This window comes from Lupinus angustifolius, chromosome LG04 (genome assembly GCF_001865875.1).
Source record: "Lupinus angustifolius cultivar Tanjil chromosome LG04, LupAngTanjil_v1.0, whole genome shotgun sequence".
Taxonomy (NCBI): Eukaryota; Viridiplantae; Streptophyta; class Magnoliopsida; order Fabales; family Fabaceae; genus Lupinus; species Lupinus angustifolius.
This window is the reverse complement of record NC_032012.1, coordinates 25,029,387-25,048,148: the sequence shown is the minus strand read 5'-3', so window position 1 is coordinate 25,048,148 and position 18,762 is coordinate 25,029,387. Positions and strand designations below refer to the sequence as shown.

The 18,762-nt window shown below is 32.4% G+C and overlaps 2 protein-coding genes and 1 pseudogene across 2 annotated transcripts; 2 read left to right on the top strand and 1 right to left on the bottom strand.

Moving 5' to 3' along the window:
* LOC109346515 (formate--tetrahydrofolate ligase) lies at positions 59-4,387 on the top strand. The gene is made up of 5 exons (XM_019586106.1): positions 59-261; positions 1,051-1,200; positions 1,779-2,954; positions 3,554-3,700; positions 3,882-4,387. The coding sequence occupies exons 1-5, from the start codon at positions 100-102 to the stop codon at positions 4,155-4,157; spliced, it is 1,911 nt and encodes a 636-aa protein (XP_019441651.1). The 5' UTR covers positions 59-99; the 3' UTR covers positions 4,158-4,387.
* Positions 6,514-18,740, top strand: LOC109346517 (nitrilase-like protein 2). Its single transcript, XM_019586109.1, has 10 exons — positions 6,514-6,519; positions 14,391-14,599; positions 15,012-15,148; positions 15,246-15,374; positions 16,001-16,059; positions 16,169-16,281; positions 16,408-16,500; positions 16,749-16,851; positions 17,819-17,901; positions 18,475-18,740. The coding sequence occupies exons 2-10, from the start codon at positions 14,396-14,398 to the stop codon at positions 18,514-18,516; spliced, it is 963 nt and encodes a 320-aa protein (XP_019441654.1). The 5' UTR covers positions 6,514-6,519; positions 14,391-14,395; the 3' UTR covers positions 18,517-18,740.
* On the bottom strand, positions 8,399-10,068 carry LOC109346518 (annotated as a pseudogene).

The following is an 18,762-nucleotide window of genomic DNA, read 5'->3' as shown; positions in this document are numbered from 1 at the left end:
GATGGAATCAATAAACAACGTGGCATCAACTTGTATTCCAAATCCATAAATGAGAGTGAGACAGCAACCACTGTTTTGAGATTCAGAATCAAAGAAACAATGAGTTCATCAAAGACAGTGAGGAAGGTACAAGTTGTGTCCCCTGTTCCAGCAGACATAGATATTGCTAACTCTGTTGAACCTATTCATATATCTCAGATTGCCCAACACCTTAATCTCACTCCCAATCACTATGACCTTTATGGAAAATATAAGGCCAAGGTATTTTTTTTCTGGGTTTCTTTTTTTACCCTTTTGTTTCTAATCAATATTCAATATTCATATGCCTTATTCCTTTCAATTTTTTATTTTCTGTACTTGGATTTGTTGTAGGGATTAGGAAAGGTGATTACTTGAAAAGGGGTTAAATTTAAATCCTTTAAAATTTATAGGAATATTATTGGATTAGGAAGTTTGTCCAGATTTCAATTATTTGCTAATTAGGTTGGTAGGTAGATGATAAATGTTTGGTTGTTGTTGTAGTTATAGGATAAGTTCGACATAATGGTAAAGTTGCTGACTTGTAACCGAAAGGTCATGGTTTCAAATACTCGAAACAACCATGAGGTAGTAGCCTCACGACGTGCATTGGATCGCCCTTTTAATATAATAAAAGCGTGTTTTCTAAATGTTTTTTACTTTATTTATAAATATCAATCTTATATAACTAGAAAATAAATAACTGAATGCTATATGGTCTATTTGTCTGTGTTGCATAATGGGAGTTGATGCTTTTCTTCTTTCCCCTGTGAAGTAATAATTTTTGGATAAAACAATTGCATTAATAAGAAAAAAGAGTTCACAACAAGGTACCAACAAAGCAAGAGTTCACAGAGCTAGGTAATAAAGCACCCACAGAAAACACAGAACATAATCTGTGAAGTGAGATTTACTTGTTGTGTCTGGACATATATCTTCTGGTTAACAATTTATGAACAATCTGGTCTTACAGCATAGATATAATACCATTCTGAGTCTCTGGCTTAGCTGAAGAGTTATTTCAATCTACAGGTTTTATTGTCAGTTCTTGATGAACTGCAAGGATCACAAGATGGGTATTATGTTGTTGTTGGAGGGATTACTCCGACCCCGCTCGGAGAAGGCAAATCTACTACTACAGTGGGGCTTTGTCAAGCTTTGGGTGCTTATCTTGATAAAAAGGTAGATCTTTTCTTATCTTCTACATCTGTGGATTGTGCTACCTATTTCTCTGATATTGAATTCAATGTGGGTAATTTGAAGTTTCTCAGCTCTAAATATCTTCTAATAATATTTACTGTAAGTTCCAAAAAGTGATGCTGACTTTTAGACCAATTTGATGTTAATTGTTATTCAGTCAATTGGTCCGAGACCTTTTGGAACATTATTTTTTTTATTATCCTCTGCGTCACATATTCTTAATCATGAATGCACACCCAACAATTAAGTCCAAGGAACTTCTTAGGATATACTTTGTATGGGATGTTTCAGTATGGGTCATTGTATTTATTTTGGAATCTCTAAATATTCAATTTATTTGACTAGTTTTGGTAATACCATTCTTTGCACTTTATCCAAAAGAAGTACTTTCCGGTGTTATTTATTTTGTATGGTGAATAAATGAATGGATGTAGGAAATGTTCATTCATCATTTTGGTTTTCCCGGGCTGTGTGGGTCCAATAAGTTAATGGTAAATACAATTTTAAGTCCTATGTCAAGGTTATGGTGGATACATAATCACATCTTATTTCTTTGTTAGGTAGTCACATGCGTTCGTCAACCATCACAAGGACCTACTTTTGGAATCAAAGGAGGTGCAGCAGGGGGTGGTTATAGCCAAGTGATTCCCATGGATGAGTTCAATCTTCACCTTACTGGAGATATTCATGCAATAACTGCAGCAAACAATCTTCTAGCTGCTGCAATTGATACCCGAATTTTCCATGAATCAACACAGTCAGATAAGGCTCTTTTTAACCGGTTATGTCCTCCAAATAAAGAAGGAAAAAGGAGCTTCAGTGATGTCATGTTTAAGCGTCTTGAGAAGCTTGGTATTTCAAAGACCAATCCAGATGATCTTACACCAGAAGAAATAGGTAAATTTGCTAGGCTTGATATTGACCCAGCTTCTATTACATGGAGGAGAGTAATGGACATCAATGACAGATTCTTGAGAAAGATTACTATTGGCCAGGGACCTGATGAGAAAGGAAAGGTAAGAGAAACAGCATTTGATATTTCAGTTGCTAGTGAGATTATGGCTGTTCTGGCGCTGACAACATCCTTAGCCGATATGCGAGAGAGACTTGGGAAAATGGTTATTGGAAATAGCAAGAGTGGTGACCCTGTAACTGCTGATGATCTAGGTGTTGGAGGTGCTTTAACGGTTTTAATGAAGGATGCAATTAACCCTACCCTTATGCAGACTCTGGAAGGAACTCCTGTTCTTGTTCATGCAGGTCCTTTTGCAAATATTGCTCATGGGAATTCTTCTATTGTGGCTGATAAGATTGCACTAAAACTGGTGGGACCAGGTGGATATGTAGTTACTGAAGCTGGTTTTGGTGCTGATATTGGAACTGAAAAGTTTATGAACATTAAGTGTCGATATAGTGGTTTAAAACCTCAGTGCGCGATTATTGTGGCAACAATAAGGGCACTGAAAATGCATGGCGGAGGGCCAGCAGTTGTTGCTGGTAAGCCTCTTGACCATGCATATTTGACGGAAAATGTCGCTCTGGTTGAGGCTGGTTGTGTGAATCTGGCTCGACATATAACAAATACAAAAGCTTATGGTGTGAATGTTGTAGTTGCTATCAACAAGTTTTCAACTGACACTGAAGCTGAGCTACATGCAGTTAGAAATGCATCTTTAGCTGCTGGGGCTTATGACGCTGTAATTTCTAGCCATCATGCCCATGGTGGCAGAGGAGCAGTAAGTTCTTACTTCACAAGTCTTGCATTTTAGCTGATAAAGAAGCCATATCTACCTTTTACCATGCCACAAAAGTATAGAATATTGAATTATAGCAACCAATAGTCAATGCAATGGAGAAAATAGGGGAACACAAGAATCAATAGATTGTTGTTGATTAAGTTGTGCATAGGATCAAAAAATGGCAGCCCAGTGCATGATGCTCTCACCTGGTAGGGTCTGGGGGATTGATGTATGTAGCCTAACCAGGTGTACCAAGGCTCACTCTATTGGCCACTATGCAAAGCTCATCATCACCTTCTTGTGCTTAGGATATTTGAATATAAAATTTTACTCTAAAGATTCTTTATTTTTAAACTTCTTGATGAACTGATTATCAAGTTGCCTCAATTTGTGTTTAATCAAATACTGAAACAGTGCTTATGCTAACACAAATTTATCCATCCTATGGTTTAGACTTCAAATTTTAAGCAAATGGGACCATTTCAGGGCTACAATTAGCAGCTGAATTTAGTTTTATATACATGCATGTGACAGGATACAATTTCAATTAAGAATGATATTTATTACCTGCTGAGGTATGCTTTGTCATGATTCAGGTTGACCTGGGAATTGCAGTTCAAAAAGCTTGTGAGAATGTAGCACAGCCATTGAAGTTCCTATATCCTCTTGATGTAGGTATAAAAGAGAAAATAGAGGCAATAGCAAAGTCCTATGGAGCCAGTGGCGTTGAGTACTCGGAGCAGGTGATCTCATTCATCTCTTATAATGTTATGACAATTTACTTTAACTTCATTACACTATTTGCCTCCTATAAATTTCTAGTTAATTGATGCAAACCAACAAAAATCTTCCTTTTTTACTGTGCAATGGACACTCCTGTTTTCAATTTTGATCACCTAATTGGCATTCTCATTGTCTATCCAGGCTGAGAAGCAGATTGAGATGTATACCAAGCAAGGATTTTCGGGTCTTCCAATCTGCATGGCTAAGACACAGTATTCTTTCTCGGACAACGCTGCAGCGAAGGGAGCTCCATCTGGGTTTATCTTACCAATAAGAGATGTAAGAGCAAGTATAGGAGCTGGATTTATTTATCCTTTGGTTGGAACAATGAGTACAATGCCGGGGCTTCCAACAAGGCCATGCTTCTATGACATTGATATTGATACAACAACTGGAAAAGTCATTGGTCTCTCTTAAACCTCAAGCTTGGTGGATACTATTTATATATTTTCTTCAAGAAGTTTCATCAATGTCACATTGGCATATTCTTCCTTGATGTTTTGTTTGTTTGGTGGTTCTGTTGAATGAAATAAGCATTTAAGGAGAAATTTTGTCTTTCATATATCTATTTCTGAGACAGTAATGTTTGTTGATGCTAAATCCTATTTGGCAAGATTCAGTATGGAACAAGCACCCAGGATTGGTGCCTAAATGGTTCGTTAAATAGTAACATTTCTTTGCACACTGGTTCAGTTAGAAGATGATATATTTCTGTTCTTATTGTTTTCATTATATGTTGCAACTTGCAAGTGCATTTTCAGACATTTTTTAACATGAAAATTTAATGCCATAGATTTAGTATACCTCAAGTTTATTTAAGATAATGTAGTATGTTTTTCAACTAAAAGAAAAGGGCGTGACTCTTCTAATATGTATTTTGTACTTCAAAGATGAAAATATACTTAACTAGATCATTGAATGAGAAGAATGATTGAGATCATTATAATGTAATTAATAAATCTAATATCAATTTGATAAATATTTATGCTATAAATCTTAAGGGTTCATCTGCGAGTTGAGTTTAAGAGGGCAATGAATGAAAAATAAATACTTCAAAGCTATGAGATAAATATATGAGATAGCTTTCAAACCTTTCATTTATTTCCAAAACACAACTCGCAAACAGACCCTATAAATAAAATATTATGGAGACCATGATGGCCAGAGTTAGCCTTCTCAACTGCATCAATGGAATGGAACCTAATGGTGTTGATGGATATCTCAACAAGAGTTATATACCTCAGTGGTCTTGTCCAGTGTGTTTCAATAGCAGTGGCTCTAACACTATAACCAACCCTGTGATGTGAGGAGGTAGAGCAAGATGGCTTGCATGATGAGGAAGTGGATGAAGAATGTGACCTGAGGCCAAAAGGGTTTGGGATAGATGAAGAAAAGAAGAAGAAGCCATGAGTTTGTAGAAGTTGTAGTGGAGAAAAACTCACAACAACAGTGTATGTTGATGTGAGTTATGAGTGATGTATAGATTGATGATTATGAGGTTCATAGCCTTTGTTTCTGGCTACCTTTCCTACTTATATATGATAATCCTTTTTATTCAACAAGTTATATAATAACATATTTAGATCATGCTGTCTTATTGAAATGCATGGTTTCAGTGTAAAAAATGGACGAAAATGATAGTGTAAAAGTAATGATATATATTCATATAAAATTATCTTATAAACTTTTCTACTGTTAAGAAAATGATGTATATAACATACATGTAAATTAATTTTGTAGGAACACATTTATTTACATGTTACATCTTGTTGATATAATGTTGCATGATGCATGTTATAAGAACTGTTTTTGGGTATAATACTGATAATCTTTCCACTAATAAGGGGTTAAAGATTTGTGACATCTGAGCAGAAGCACAAATATTCAGAAAGACCAACATGAATTTATTGTTATTGTTATATTAGACAGCATGAACATTATAAAATACAGTAGTTCTTTTGTTTTCTAACTAAATAATATAAGATAATAATTCATTGTCATTAGAATGAATATGAAAACCTCCATTGAATTAAAGAAAATTGAGAGTCATTTCAAGTAAGTTAAACACGTTATATAAAGGTCTTGTTGATTATTGTGTGAGGAACTTGTATTTCAAATTCACCTATTGTCACAAATACAATCATCACATATCCTCATCTTTCCACTACAAATCTCTCACTTTCTTGAGTATACATATACCTTATCCAAGTAGAAAAAATGCATGAGTTTATGTGTCCTTATACCATCTTCTTTCTTTTAAAATCACAGTATATCTCAATATGGAATACTAAATTAGAAGTGACATACAATGCATCTTCATTATCACCCATTTGAGTTCTTTGAGTAGTTGTTTTAAGTAGCCATCTGAGTTCACAAGTAGCAGAAGCTATATTCGACACTTTTTGATTTTGTGACCACATCATGTTTCTTACTTTTCTAGGGTATCAGGTTACCTCTCATGAACAAGGTTGTTCTATATTTCTTACCACACATGGTTTCCTTATAAGATATTATCGTAATAATAATAATATAAAATCTAATGAACTACATAAATCTGGATATTGGGCACACGAAAAGCAGTACCAAACCATGTACTGAATGAAGATATGATATCTTGGTTCATGTCACCAATACATATAGTTATCAACTTAGACATCTATAACTATATTATATTTATATCTATGGTTAATTTAATGTCCATAGTTATATTATATTCATATCTACAGTTTTATTCTTTATCGTTATAAGCGTCCGTAGATATATGATAAATTGTGTTTAAGTTTGTTTTATCAAATATCAGCAGAAATGTTATGTGGTAATGGTGATTTTGTGTCAGTTTTTATTTGCAAGGTACATGGTGATACTATGTGTTGATCAATTTTCTTTTAATACTTTTATAAATGTTATACAAATTCAGCACCCTTATTTGTTTTAGAAACCATACATTATATTATCATTTCATTAAAACAAAAATTTGACATTTATGCTGACTACATAAGAAAATTATGATGGCTGATTGGTTGGTATTCTAAAAGAATCACAATGATAGATAATGTTTCAAAATTAAACTCTCTTATAATATACTGTAGAAATTTATCCTTACAATGTCTTTTAAATGTTTTGTCTTCTTAAAAAACTATAAATACTCCTAATTACATAAAACTAAAAGTGACATGTGTTATTTTAATAAATGTAAGTTTTGTATGATATGATGGGTGAAGGAAAAAAATGAGAGAAAATGACCTATTGGCTTTGTTCTAAAAAAACAAAATAAGTGAAATAATTTCATCAATTTCAAAATATAATTTGAATTAAAATAATTTATAATTAATCATATAAGTGTAAAAGAATTAACAAAAAAAAGGTCCCTTTGTCTGCCACGTAGGAGCTAGTAACAAAGATTTGTATCCAAGATTCTAATAATTTTTGTGAAAGATGAAAGAATCTTTATTATTAAGGGCATTTCCTTATTTTAAATTTATGATTATCACTTTTAAACAATATTACTTTCAGGAATAAAATAAATATGCCACTTTCACGAATCAAACAAATCTTAGTTTATTTTTGGATAAGATGTAAGATGTTACCCTGTATCAAACAAATATGTCACCTACACCTCAATTGCAGTTCTAATTCTGAATATCTACCCACCACAGCTTTCTTTCTTTGCTCTCTTTATTTTTCCAAATTTCCCATAAATAATAAACTATACTTTTTATGAATTCAATATTTGATGGACAATTCTAAAAAAAAGAGTCTTAAATAACATACTTATCCTGTGTTATTTTGACTAGTTTTTGAATTTGTATTAACTATTTTTATCCTTTTAGAATTAATATTTTTTATTTCCAAAGGTAGAAAATCGTATAATTAATTAATACTTCTCAATTTCCTATTATCTAGTCCATTTACGTATAAAAATATGTTTTCCTTACATACATTTTGGATGTCAAACATATTAAATTGCAAGATACTTTTTAATCGATTAATCTTAAAAATTATTTTATTGACAATCAAATTAAACAATATAGTACCTATTTATGGTATGGATATTATCTCGTATTGTTAATAATTATAAACAGATGAAAAATAATAGTTTCTCTTGATATAGATAACCTATAACTCCAAGTTATACACATGAAGAGCAATGTTAGGGTTTTAATTAGAGAGAGTGTCTTTTTTCAAGTTGGTCAAATACATTGATTATAGCATCAACTATTTATTAATCCCAACATAGATTGGATTTCTTATCCTATCATATCTATCCATAAATGTTTAGGAAGATTCCTATATTCAGATACTTCTAACTTTTAACTAATAATTAATTAATACACAAGTTAATTCTTATGGTCTGTCTTTGAAACCAAATTTGGACAAATACTAGATTTGTTCTTAAAAAATGATGGCAACAAAATCATTGTCATTCCTAAATTGAAAATGTTAAGGTAAAGAGGAGACAAATTATATTGAAGTGGAAATACATGTTTTTTATTAGGAGCGTACTCATAATCAAGATTTGAGCCTTATTAATTTTCAACAAAACCCTGCAAAAATAGACAGAGAAACTTTACTCTCTGCAAGTAAATGATACCTCAGTTTAATTAGTTGTTGAAGAATATTTTAGAATGAATAACAACAATAACATACATGTAAAAAGATAACAATAACATAGAATATAATATTATTTGTGTTGCATGGGTTATAATATATTGAATGGAATCAATTTATGTTCCTGGATTATACATTACATCCAATGATAATAAACTTAAAATGCAATGTCCACTTTCTAATCTCATATATCAACATTAGCTACTTCATGATCTTCTCTTCCTGCTACCTTTTCTGTAAGAATCATCACCTTTAGCTAAGATTTAGAATTATTGTTTTGATAAGGTACCATTTGCTGAAATCTTTCATTCACAGCAGTATCAGCATAACAGCAAAACTTGTTCATCCTAGTATTGATAATCTAAAGTAGAGTGCTTTGCTTCAGCCAAAATATCTATCATTAACCGAATCTTTCTTCTCCTTCTACCCCTTTTGCACTTGCCTATTCTCCTTGCCTTCAATGATGCCAATGTTGGGTTATTTGCATCAGCATTATCATTTGAAGTTGGGAGGGTAATTGAATCTTCAGCAGGTTGATTTCCCTCTTCATAAGATGCATCATTAGACAAGAAATTGCACTCATTTGTCACATTCTGTGAGTGATTATTGACATCTTTGTTGTTATCATCATCTCTCAAATGCAACAAGTTTGAAGAACCTTGATTTGGTGGTGCATGAAATGGTGGTAATATATCATTGATACTTAAACCTTCCTTTAGACACATTTGTAATGATTTCTCAGAAAATGGCCAGCTATTCAACACATTCTTCTGACGCCAAGAAAAAACATACTCTCTGCAACAAAATTTAATTATATGTAAGTAATTAATTAGCATACATAATTGAACATCAAAATTATTATTTCTAGTGTTACTTTTTTCCTCTTCTGTTTAGCAAGTTTCAACTTAGGCTGGTGTAAAAATTAACAATCCAATCCAAGATATAGATACAACTAACATTTCAAGGTTTAATAAAATCCACAAAAGGAATTAACAAAGAGTTGAATAGAGAATAATCAAAAGCGCTCAAGATTTTGCAATTAAGGTATCAATGCAGATACAAAACATGCAATAATGGTATACCATTAAAAGAAGAAAAACAAACTATTATTTTGGAAAATACATAGGTTTATTTATGTTAAGTTTTTTAAGCATGTAGATACCTTATTGAGAAGGGTTTATTAACCGCTTCTGTGTTTGTTTTCTCAGAATCCATTGGTGGTGGAGGTGGATTTTCTTCTTGAGACGTTGTTTCGATTAATGTTGCTTATGGCTCTGAAAAAATAAGCATAAGATTCAGACAAAAAAACTCCACAAAATAACCTACTTGTAGAAGCAAGCTAATACCCTAGAAGCTAGAATTAAGGAGAACGAAATCAGAGAATTTGAAATCACAAAATCGGCATGTGGGTACTCAAAAGATGATAAATTTATGCATAAAATATAAAGAAAAGGGAACAAAAAATGAAACTGTTGGTGAGTTATTGAAGGAAACAACAGAGAAAGTTACATGTTGAATATGATTCAGAGGAGAGGGAAAATGGTCATAGAACTCAGATAACAGTGGTGAAGGAGAGAAAGGTAGGATTTTGAAAAATGGGTATGGCAAAGAATGAAAATTTTCCAATGGTGAAAAGTAGAAGAGAAGAGAGAGAAATGAAGAAAGGCGTGAAGGAGAGAAACTGTGAGAGAAGAGTGAGATAGTTCACTTCACTTTGTGTTGTTTTTATTCTGAGTTGTTTTTGTTTTCAGTTTTTTTGTTGACTTTATTTGAGTAGTGCCAACAGTACATTAAGGAAGGGTTAATACTTTATTTTTAATTTTAAATGAATTTCTCTTTGATGCTCCTACGTTATCTTTGGTTCCCTTTTGGAACCCCACCCCCGTAAAACAGGGCATGGCATTTGTCCAAAACTATGAAGTAAGCATTAACTCATCACACAATTCCACAGATTTGCAGAAAGAATGAACAAAGGCTATGAAGTATAGATTTATTGTTAAGAAGGTTGAACAAAGACCAGGACGAGAGGTTAAAAAAGGGCGACCCAGAACACGATATTTTCGATTAGTGATGTTTGAAAATGGTAGATGTATACGGTTTTACTTTGTATTAGGGAATATGTTATTTGGAGGATTTATAGTCATGACAATAACAAATTCCAATAGCAGATAGTATCTGTGCAGGAGAAGGTGCAGTTAACAAAAATAGAAGAGTTTCAGGTTTTACCTCTTTAACCTGCATTTGCTGTCCATTTGCATCTTTCAATTTGGCAGCTTCATTACTGCTTACTTAAACAACAGTACTGAAGAAAAAGAATTTCCTTTTAATATTATTGATCAATTTAGGTACTTCAGATAGGAATTAGGAAGATTATTTAATTTAGATATATGCTTCAATATTCTACTATAAATTATGCAGATATTAATGTAACATTTCATGCATGTTGAAATCCCTATGCTTATTGATCAAACGTACATAGGCTAGAGCAAAATTATCAAAGTTTAATTAATTGAATTGTATCATCATTTTTTTGGTTTCCCACATGTATCCTCGCACTAGAGGCAATCCTGTCTGAGCTGGGAATATCCACAGGTATGTGGGGCTAACTCTCTCAGCGGACATTTTTTCCATCTAGAAGATTCGAACCCAAGACCTTGCTTAAAGAGAATCAAACATGTACCACTTGAACCAACATCGTTCTTAATTGTATCATGATTTGAAACCACTCAGGAATAAATTAAAGTGAAGCGGATGCTACATGGACAAAATTCTGATAAAGAAGTGAGAGGCTAAGACAAATGAATTATGTAGATACCCACCTGTTAGATTTAATCTAAGTTAGAACTTGACTTTGGTATTTTTCTATGTGTGAGTGTAATATTGTTTTTCCTTTTAACCGATGGTGTTTGGATCCTTGGTTTTATATTCATAATCATTGTATTAGGATCAAGCAGTAGGTTTTTTATTATTGGTTAAAACCCCTTGTGCTCTTCTAATGTATGGTTGTTTTGCTGTTTAAAAAAAAAACCAATTACAGAAGTGAAGGACTACGACAAAGGAACTATTTTGAAGTTTAAACACATGTGGCTGCTGGAACATGGAACAGGATTCAAAATGCTGCAAGATTTGCAAGATTTCCTTCTTGGTCATGATTTTCCTGCTATTTTTGTACACTGATATGAGCAGTGTATAGTTCCCACTTCATGCACTTATCAGGTGGCAATGTTTTTGTTTCTGTTTTTAATTTGTGAAATAGATGTAAGTGTTTCAATTCATGCATTAATAAAATAACCATAATTGTATGCATGAATACGTAGTGGACAAATATATAAAAGTTATTTGTTTCAGTAAATATTATTGTTGCCTATAGTTTTCATGCACTGACATTCTAATCTTGAAAAAGAAGGGCCCCGGGAAGAAAAATGTGATGAGAATCTATCATTGTCCAATATATACTTCTGAATATTCCTATTTCCTACTGGTTTTTAATAAGTACTCATGCTGTATCCAGGAATTATAGTTCAAACTGAAAATTTCATGAGTTATTTTTGGTTAGTTTCAAAGAAAGGAATAATTGAAGTCACAAGTACACTAGTTCTACTTCTACTACAGAGGTTATAAGCAATGAAGGCTACTGAGATATTATAGCACAGAAACTGAACCTGATAAAATAACTTTTCAGGTAATGCCTTGTAATTTTAATATCAATATCTGACTGCATGAAGAATGCATCAACTTTGATTCAATGAGGATTAGATATACAAAAAACATAAAATACCAGAGAAATGTACTCTATTCACATAAATATATATATCATTCAAATGCCATTGCCACAAAAAACATAAAATACTAGTTTGTTTTTATTGCATTGGAGTAATAATCTATCATATATGAACCAGAACATAGGTACCTGTATCAGTATCCATCTTAGTATGTGATGTGATTTTATGTCATTCTTCATTTTGTACATTATTAAACAAGACTTTTATGCTGAATCCATTATGTGATGTGCAACATATAAACTAAATGAAAGAATTATATAAGTATGAACTATAGTGACATGTCTTCCTTCTATTCTAAAAAACTTGTGGAGATTATATTATTTCCAAAAAGAAATGCTTTAAACAATTATTTTATATAGATTATCCATGGCATGAGCATAATAAGTAATACGAGTAGAATTGCAGAAGGGATAGAGGCATGGAAGCCTCTGAAGAAAGAGTTATAATATTAATACTCATTTAAAATTTCAGCTTTACACATATGACAGATATTATAGTTTCTTACATATATACTAATTCAGCTATATTTATATCAAGGTGTTTTAAACCTATGGTAATTACATACTTACTCCTTATTATCAATTTATATAATACTTTATCAAAATTTTATACATAAGATATCAATATTTACAGGTAAAATTTCTCACCTACAATTACCATATTTACTTGAGAAGTTAACTTTAATATAAATGTCAATATGCAGGTATAAATTTAGATATATTGGTTACTTATCTTATAATTTGTGGTATCAAATATATCTTTATTACAGGTTATGTGTGATTCTAATCAAAAGGTAAATAATGATAATTTTGGAAGTGTGAAAATATGATAATGTCAGCTGAGAAGTGTTGATATTTGTAAATTGAAAACAATGAGTTACTATGGGTACTGATTTTAGTAGATTACAAATACCCTTGTATCAGGGTACAATCTTTACTTAATATAGTATCTGTATGCAACAACTTCATTTTCTTGAACCAAAGCAGAAAAGTCAATCCTCACATGCACTAAGTTTGATATTAATGCAAAGATGTAGAGTTAAGGTTGCAGGATTATTTGAAAACGGAGAAGTAATTTCCAATAAAATAACAAGGAAGATATAATGTGATCTACTTTTTTATGAATAAAGAAGCATTCATAAGCATAAGAGTGCATGTTATATAATCTTTGCACTTCATCTCTTCATTTTTGTGCAATTTACCGCTAAAGTTAGCCAGCTTTAGGTTTCTTAGTCTGATATATATCTAGTCATATAGAACAATACGCTATTGTGATAAATGAGAATACTTAATATGAATTACTGGATCTTGATTGAGATCAATCATTGAGAGTCCTAAAGAACTCCTTGAGCCATGACAATTCCCTATCTTACAAATTATCAATGTCATCATAAAGCTAATGAAAAACTAACATAGGCAAAATAAAATATGAATATGAAATAAAAAAGAGTTACATGATCAAACTAAAATATATACAAATTAATATATCGTATTATTTTTTTAATCACAACCATCTTTCCTGGAATTAATCCTTTATATTATTGTTGATTATTATACTGTGCAAAATTTATTCTAACGATTTAAAAAAGTGAAATAATTTTAATTCACTTGACCAAAATTTATACTTAATTATTTTGAAAAAACTAACATGTTAACCGGGATTCTGGTGTCCGTCAACTCGTATTTCTATTTTTGAGATTAAGTAGTAATTAAGCAAAATTGTTTAATTCTTTATGATTTTCTATTCCTTTATAATGAGTGAGTAAAATTGCTAAATACACATAAAATTAATTATTGGAGACAATAAAAATAAAAAACTCAAGGTGAAGAAAAAAGATATAAAAGGAACAAATAATAAAAAAGTAAACTTATTTTATTAATAACATTTTTTTCCAAAAATAAGAAACCTGCAAAATCAAAATCTGCTAAAAAGGAAGTTAATAATTTTTTTTTGAGAAAAGCAAAAGGTATAATAAAAACATAATGTATATATAAAGTAAGGAGAAAAGAATAAGAGACAAATAAAATATGCTATAGCACAACTATTCAATACCTCTCTTTATAGGGAAACAATGACCATGAGTTATAAAAGAATAATACTTAAAAAGTGATAAATACTACTAATGTGCATTATCAATTTTTTCCAAACTCACCATTTGACCATAAGTTTAATTTGCATAAAATAAAGAAATACTTAGCTGAGTTAGATAAAAAATAATGTGAGATTGTGTATGCCACGGTGGAATGAATGTAGAAGGAAGATGAAATGAAGAATGCAACAGTGAATCTGATTGGTGGAAGATTCTACACTCATATTCTCCGCCACCGCCGAGTTTCATCGTCACTCTCTTTCTCTTCTCTCTCCACCACCGAGTCAATGGCTTCTAACTCAGTCCGAGTTGCTGCGGCTCAGATGACATCCATCAACGATCTTGCTGCCAATTTCGCCACCTGCTCTCGTCTCGTCCAAGTTATCCTTCTCATTCATCTCTATATTATACTCTTTCATCTTAATTGAGTCGGCTACATGAATCGAAAGATATAAGTGAATGATGTGATAATAATATTTTTGTATCGGAAATATTGCAAATGGAAATGAAACACGAGAAAAATATGTTTGCACTGAAATTATAAGATATTTTTATCTCTCGCTACATCATATATCATTCATATTTAATCATTTTTAAATATAACTAATACAGTTGAATTATAGTTAATGTATTGATTGCGTATAAAATCTTTATACTGATAGTGAATAAATATTACATTCATGAATCATTCTCACACAAACCATAATTGTATTTTTTGAAAATTAATTGGTTTACTTGTATTATTATACTGACATGTGAAGTATTTTGTTGGGTATGGTTTGTTTGCAAAAGGAAGCAGCATCAGTTGGAGCCAAATTGATTTGCTTTCCTGAAGCATTCTCTTATGTGGCTGCTAAGGATGGAGAGAGTGTTACTATTGCTCAACCTTTGGATGGTCCAATTATGGACCAATACTGCTCTTTGGCCAGGTAGGTATTAAAGCAATATGTTCCTTATCTTCTTCACTGATCTTATATGTCTTCACTTATCATGTGAATAAATTTTATATCTTCTGATACACTGCAGAGAATCCAGCATTTGGTTGTCACTTGGGGGTTTCCAGGAAAAAGGATCCGATGATGAACACTTGTCTAATACTCATGTTATAGTAGATGAGACTGGGAAAATTAGAAGCTCCTATAGAAAGATTCACCTGTAAGATAATTTGACTTATATAGTCAAAATGAATTTATTTCATTAAGTATTAACGAGATTTTACATCTACCTTCCCCATGCCCCACTATGTGGGAGACTCGTGCACTGGACCAGCTTCCTTTTTTAAGTATTACTTTGGGCTGTTTTGCTAGCTTATTTGTCTTTGAAGGATCATACTGCTTTGAATTTAGCACATGTATATTGTTGCAAGTTTGCAAAAGAAACAAAAGTACACAGCCTGTGGATGAGAGAAAGAGACTGCTGTAATAACCAACACAGTGGGAACAAGAGTTAGAATCCTAATTCATAACCATTCATATTGTAAATATTCATCTAGGCTAAACCATAAAAATGTACTTCAATATAAAGATGTGGGTTATTATAGAACACAATGATGTATTTGGTCCATGTAGCTGATCTCACATAGTTAGAAAAGGCTTTGATTGCTGTTGTTGTATACTCCTTTTTGTCTATTCCATAGTCCATCACAATGCCTATTGGCTCGCTTACCAATCCTAGATATAGCTTATGCCTAATTGTCCTCCTGAAATGAGAAATGTGCTGATTTCTGTTTGTCTTATTATGGCTGTAAAAACAATTGATTTTTTAACATTATATTATTGAAGGTTTGATGTAGATGTTCCTGGTGGAAGGGTATATAAAGAAAGTAGGTTTACAGAAGCAGGTAGGACATTTTCTCTTTATATGGAATTGAGGCCAGAGATGAGCACTTGGATATGATACCGGGTGAAATGTTTTCATGTGAAAATGACCTATCTTGGTGATATTTTCAGGAAAGGATGTCGTTGCAGTAGACAGTCCTATTGGGCGTTTGGGCCTCACTGTTTGCTATGATTTGAGATTCCCTGAGATTTACCAGTTGTTACGTTTCCAGCATGGAGCACAGGTATTAAGTGGATATCTTTCTGTTGTGCCTAAACTAGGTTGTTTAGAGTTATACCGAGAAAAGAAAAGAAAAGAAAAAAGAAGCTTGTTTAGAATCTACCATATTTGTGTGTTTTACTATGTCCAGGTACTATTGGTGCCTTCAGCATTTACTAAAGTGACTGGTGAAGCGCATTGGGAGATCCTTCTTCGTGCTCGTGCAATTGAGAATCAATGCTATGTAAGAATTCATTCTCCCACACTTTGAAGAACTGAAGTGTGTTTAGAGGATAATCACTGGACACATTAAATTTCTTTCTCAGGGCCACCTCCTTGTGTATTCCTGCTAATTATCAGTTACCAATAATACTGTCTGTTATGGCTTTCTTACAAATAGTTTTCCTTAAGAAAGCTATGTAACAATATAATTAAAATATTTTATTATTTGCCACTTACTTTTTAGGAATGGTTTGATGAATGAATTATCAGGTCATAGCTGCTGCACAGGCTGGTAAACATAATGAAAAAAGAGAAAGCTATGGCGACACGGTAATTATCGATCCATGGGGAACCATTGTTGGTCGATTGCCAGGTAAGAAAATTGATACATCCCCACGTTCACTGAGCTATTTTAAGAAATTTGAAAGTCCACTAACCACAATGTATTCAATTTTTATCTTAGGCTTCTTTCATATTGCTTATGCAGTCTAGGTTCAAGGGATATTTCACAACTTACGTCATTTATGCCTAACTGTTGTCTTAGAAATTTATCATTTAGAACTTTTTGCAAATATGTGAGAAAAGATGAAAAGTAAACATGGAAGCATTCTAAAATCTTTGAGACATATTTCACTTGACTTTCTTTGGTTGAACAATTTTTTGGCGGAACTGTTTGGAACCAACCGCGATTGGGAGCCTCCAACCATCGGGAAGTTCCATTGTTACTAGGCCATGGGAAAAGTGAAGAGCTACTGTGAGGCACTACATCTGGAACCAAAACCTTAAGACAATGGTTTCATGAGTTTTTCTACTTATAAACTTTTTCACTCATCCCCATATCTAATATAGGATTTTACAATTGAATATACTGAACAATTCCCTCTCAAGTGTGGATATCACATTTACTAGTCCACTCCCTTTAAGTCCACCATGTCCCAACTCAACTATCGCATTTGATATCACTTATTCGACCCATCCGCAATCGGGGATCCTCCAACTACTCGGGAGTTCTATTGTTACTAGATCATAGGAATAGTGAAGATCTACCTACGACACGACATCTGGAGCCAAAACCTTAAGGCAATGATTACTTGAGTTTTTTCCTCTTATGAATTCTTTCACTCATCCTCTCGTATCAAATGTGAGACTTTCTACTCGAATATACTTAAGACGACTTTCATTGTACTTTTTGGAGGTTTCAGCTGATATAAGCTTATACATTAAAAATTAAAAATTTCTTTTTTTCCTCCATGATACATTTTATTGTTCAACTAATGCATTGTGTGCTTTTGGCTACATGTATTGCCATTTCTTTTACTGATTTTATTTTTGTGTTTCAGATCGGTCGTCTACAGGCATAGCAGTAGCTGATATTGATTTATCATTGGTTGATTCAGTAAGGGAGAAAATGCCAATTGCACAGGTAACTCTTCTGATATCTATGTCTATGGGACTTGCACATTGAATCAGGGAACTGTATATCCACACCAAATATGGGTTCAGTTCAGTGGTCCTTTAAACTGGGGTGGGATACAGGGTCAGGTTTGTTTTTAATTCAGAAAAAGTTCCTCTCAAGTGATTTTGTATTTTTAAGTCTATAGTGATTCATTAACGGCATAACCACCATTGAATTGATAAAATGCTTGAGTATTCGATGCATTCAATGATTTAAGGGTGAATATGCATTTATTGGAAATCCTTAATTTTACATTTCCATACAATTGAGTTTTTGGGTTTCCGAAATAGTGTAAAGTGCTTTGAATCATTGCTATTTGACTCGAACGTATTCTAAAAATGTTGAGGCATTTCGAATTATGTATTGACACAGACAAAGTCATGGAAAAACTTTGAAATTATTTCAATATTGGATCTTTGATATATCATAGTCTCGAATCAAATTTCTTTACATATACAATCTCACTTTACTTTAGACATATAATCATTTTAGTTCATATCTCCTATTGGTACATGATAAATATGTTAACTTTGGTTTCAGCAAAGGAAGTCAATTGAGTTCTGGAAAGCTGCATCTCTATAGTTTGGGGTCTTCCTAAATGCTACTTGGAGCAGCTAACAATGGATACTCTATTTCTTTTCCCCCCTCTTTTCATGTACTTTATTCCCTTTCTATTAGCCTCATATTTGATGAACCAAAATGGACTTTTCCATGTTGGATTGCCAATGATGTTTTGTAAACAACTATAAACATTGGTCCATGCTTCCTGTATATTATTATTATTATAAGGATTTAGTCATTAAGATCATTATGCATAAATAGTTAAAA

Excerpts from the sequence above, each read along its gene's own strand:
- LOC109346515 (XM_019586106.1), top strand. The coding sequence starts at position 100 with ATGAGTTCATCAAAGACAGTGAGGAAGGTACAAGTTGTGTCCCCTGTT. Across the intron at positions 1,201-1,778 it reads GTGCTTATCTTGATAAAAAG|GTAGTCACATGCGTTCGTCA; the intron begins GTAGATCTTTTC and ends TTTCTTTGTTAG. Across the intron at positions 2,955-3,553 it reads CCCATGGTGGCAGAGGAGCA|GTTGACCTGGGAATTGCAGT; the intron begins GTAAGTTCTTAC and ends GTCATGATTCAG.
- LOC109346517 (XM_019586109.1), top strand. The coding sequence starts at position 14,396 with ATGAAGAATGCAACAGTGAATCTGATTGGTGGAAGATTCTACACTCAT. Across the intron at positions 15,375-16,000 it reads TCCTATAGAAAGATTCACCT|GTTTGATGTAGATGTTCCTG; the intron begins GTAAGATAATTT and ends ATATTATTGAAG. Across the intron at positions 16,282-16,407 it reads GTTTCCAGCATGGAGCACAG|GTACTATTGGTGCCTTCAGC; the intron begins GTATTAAGTGGA and ends TACTATGTCCAG.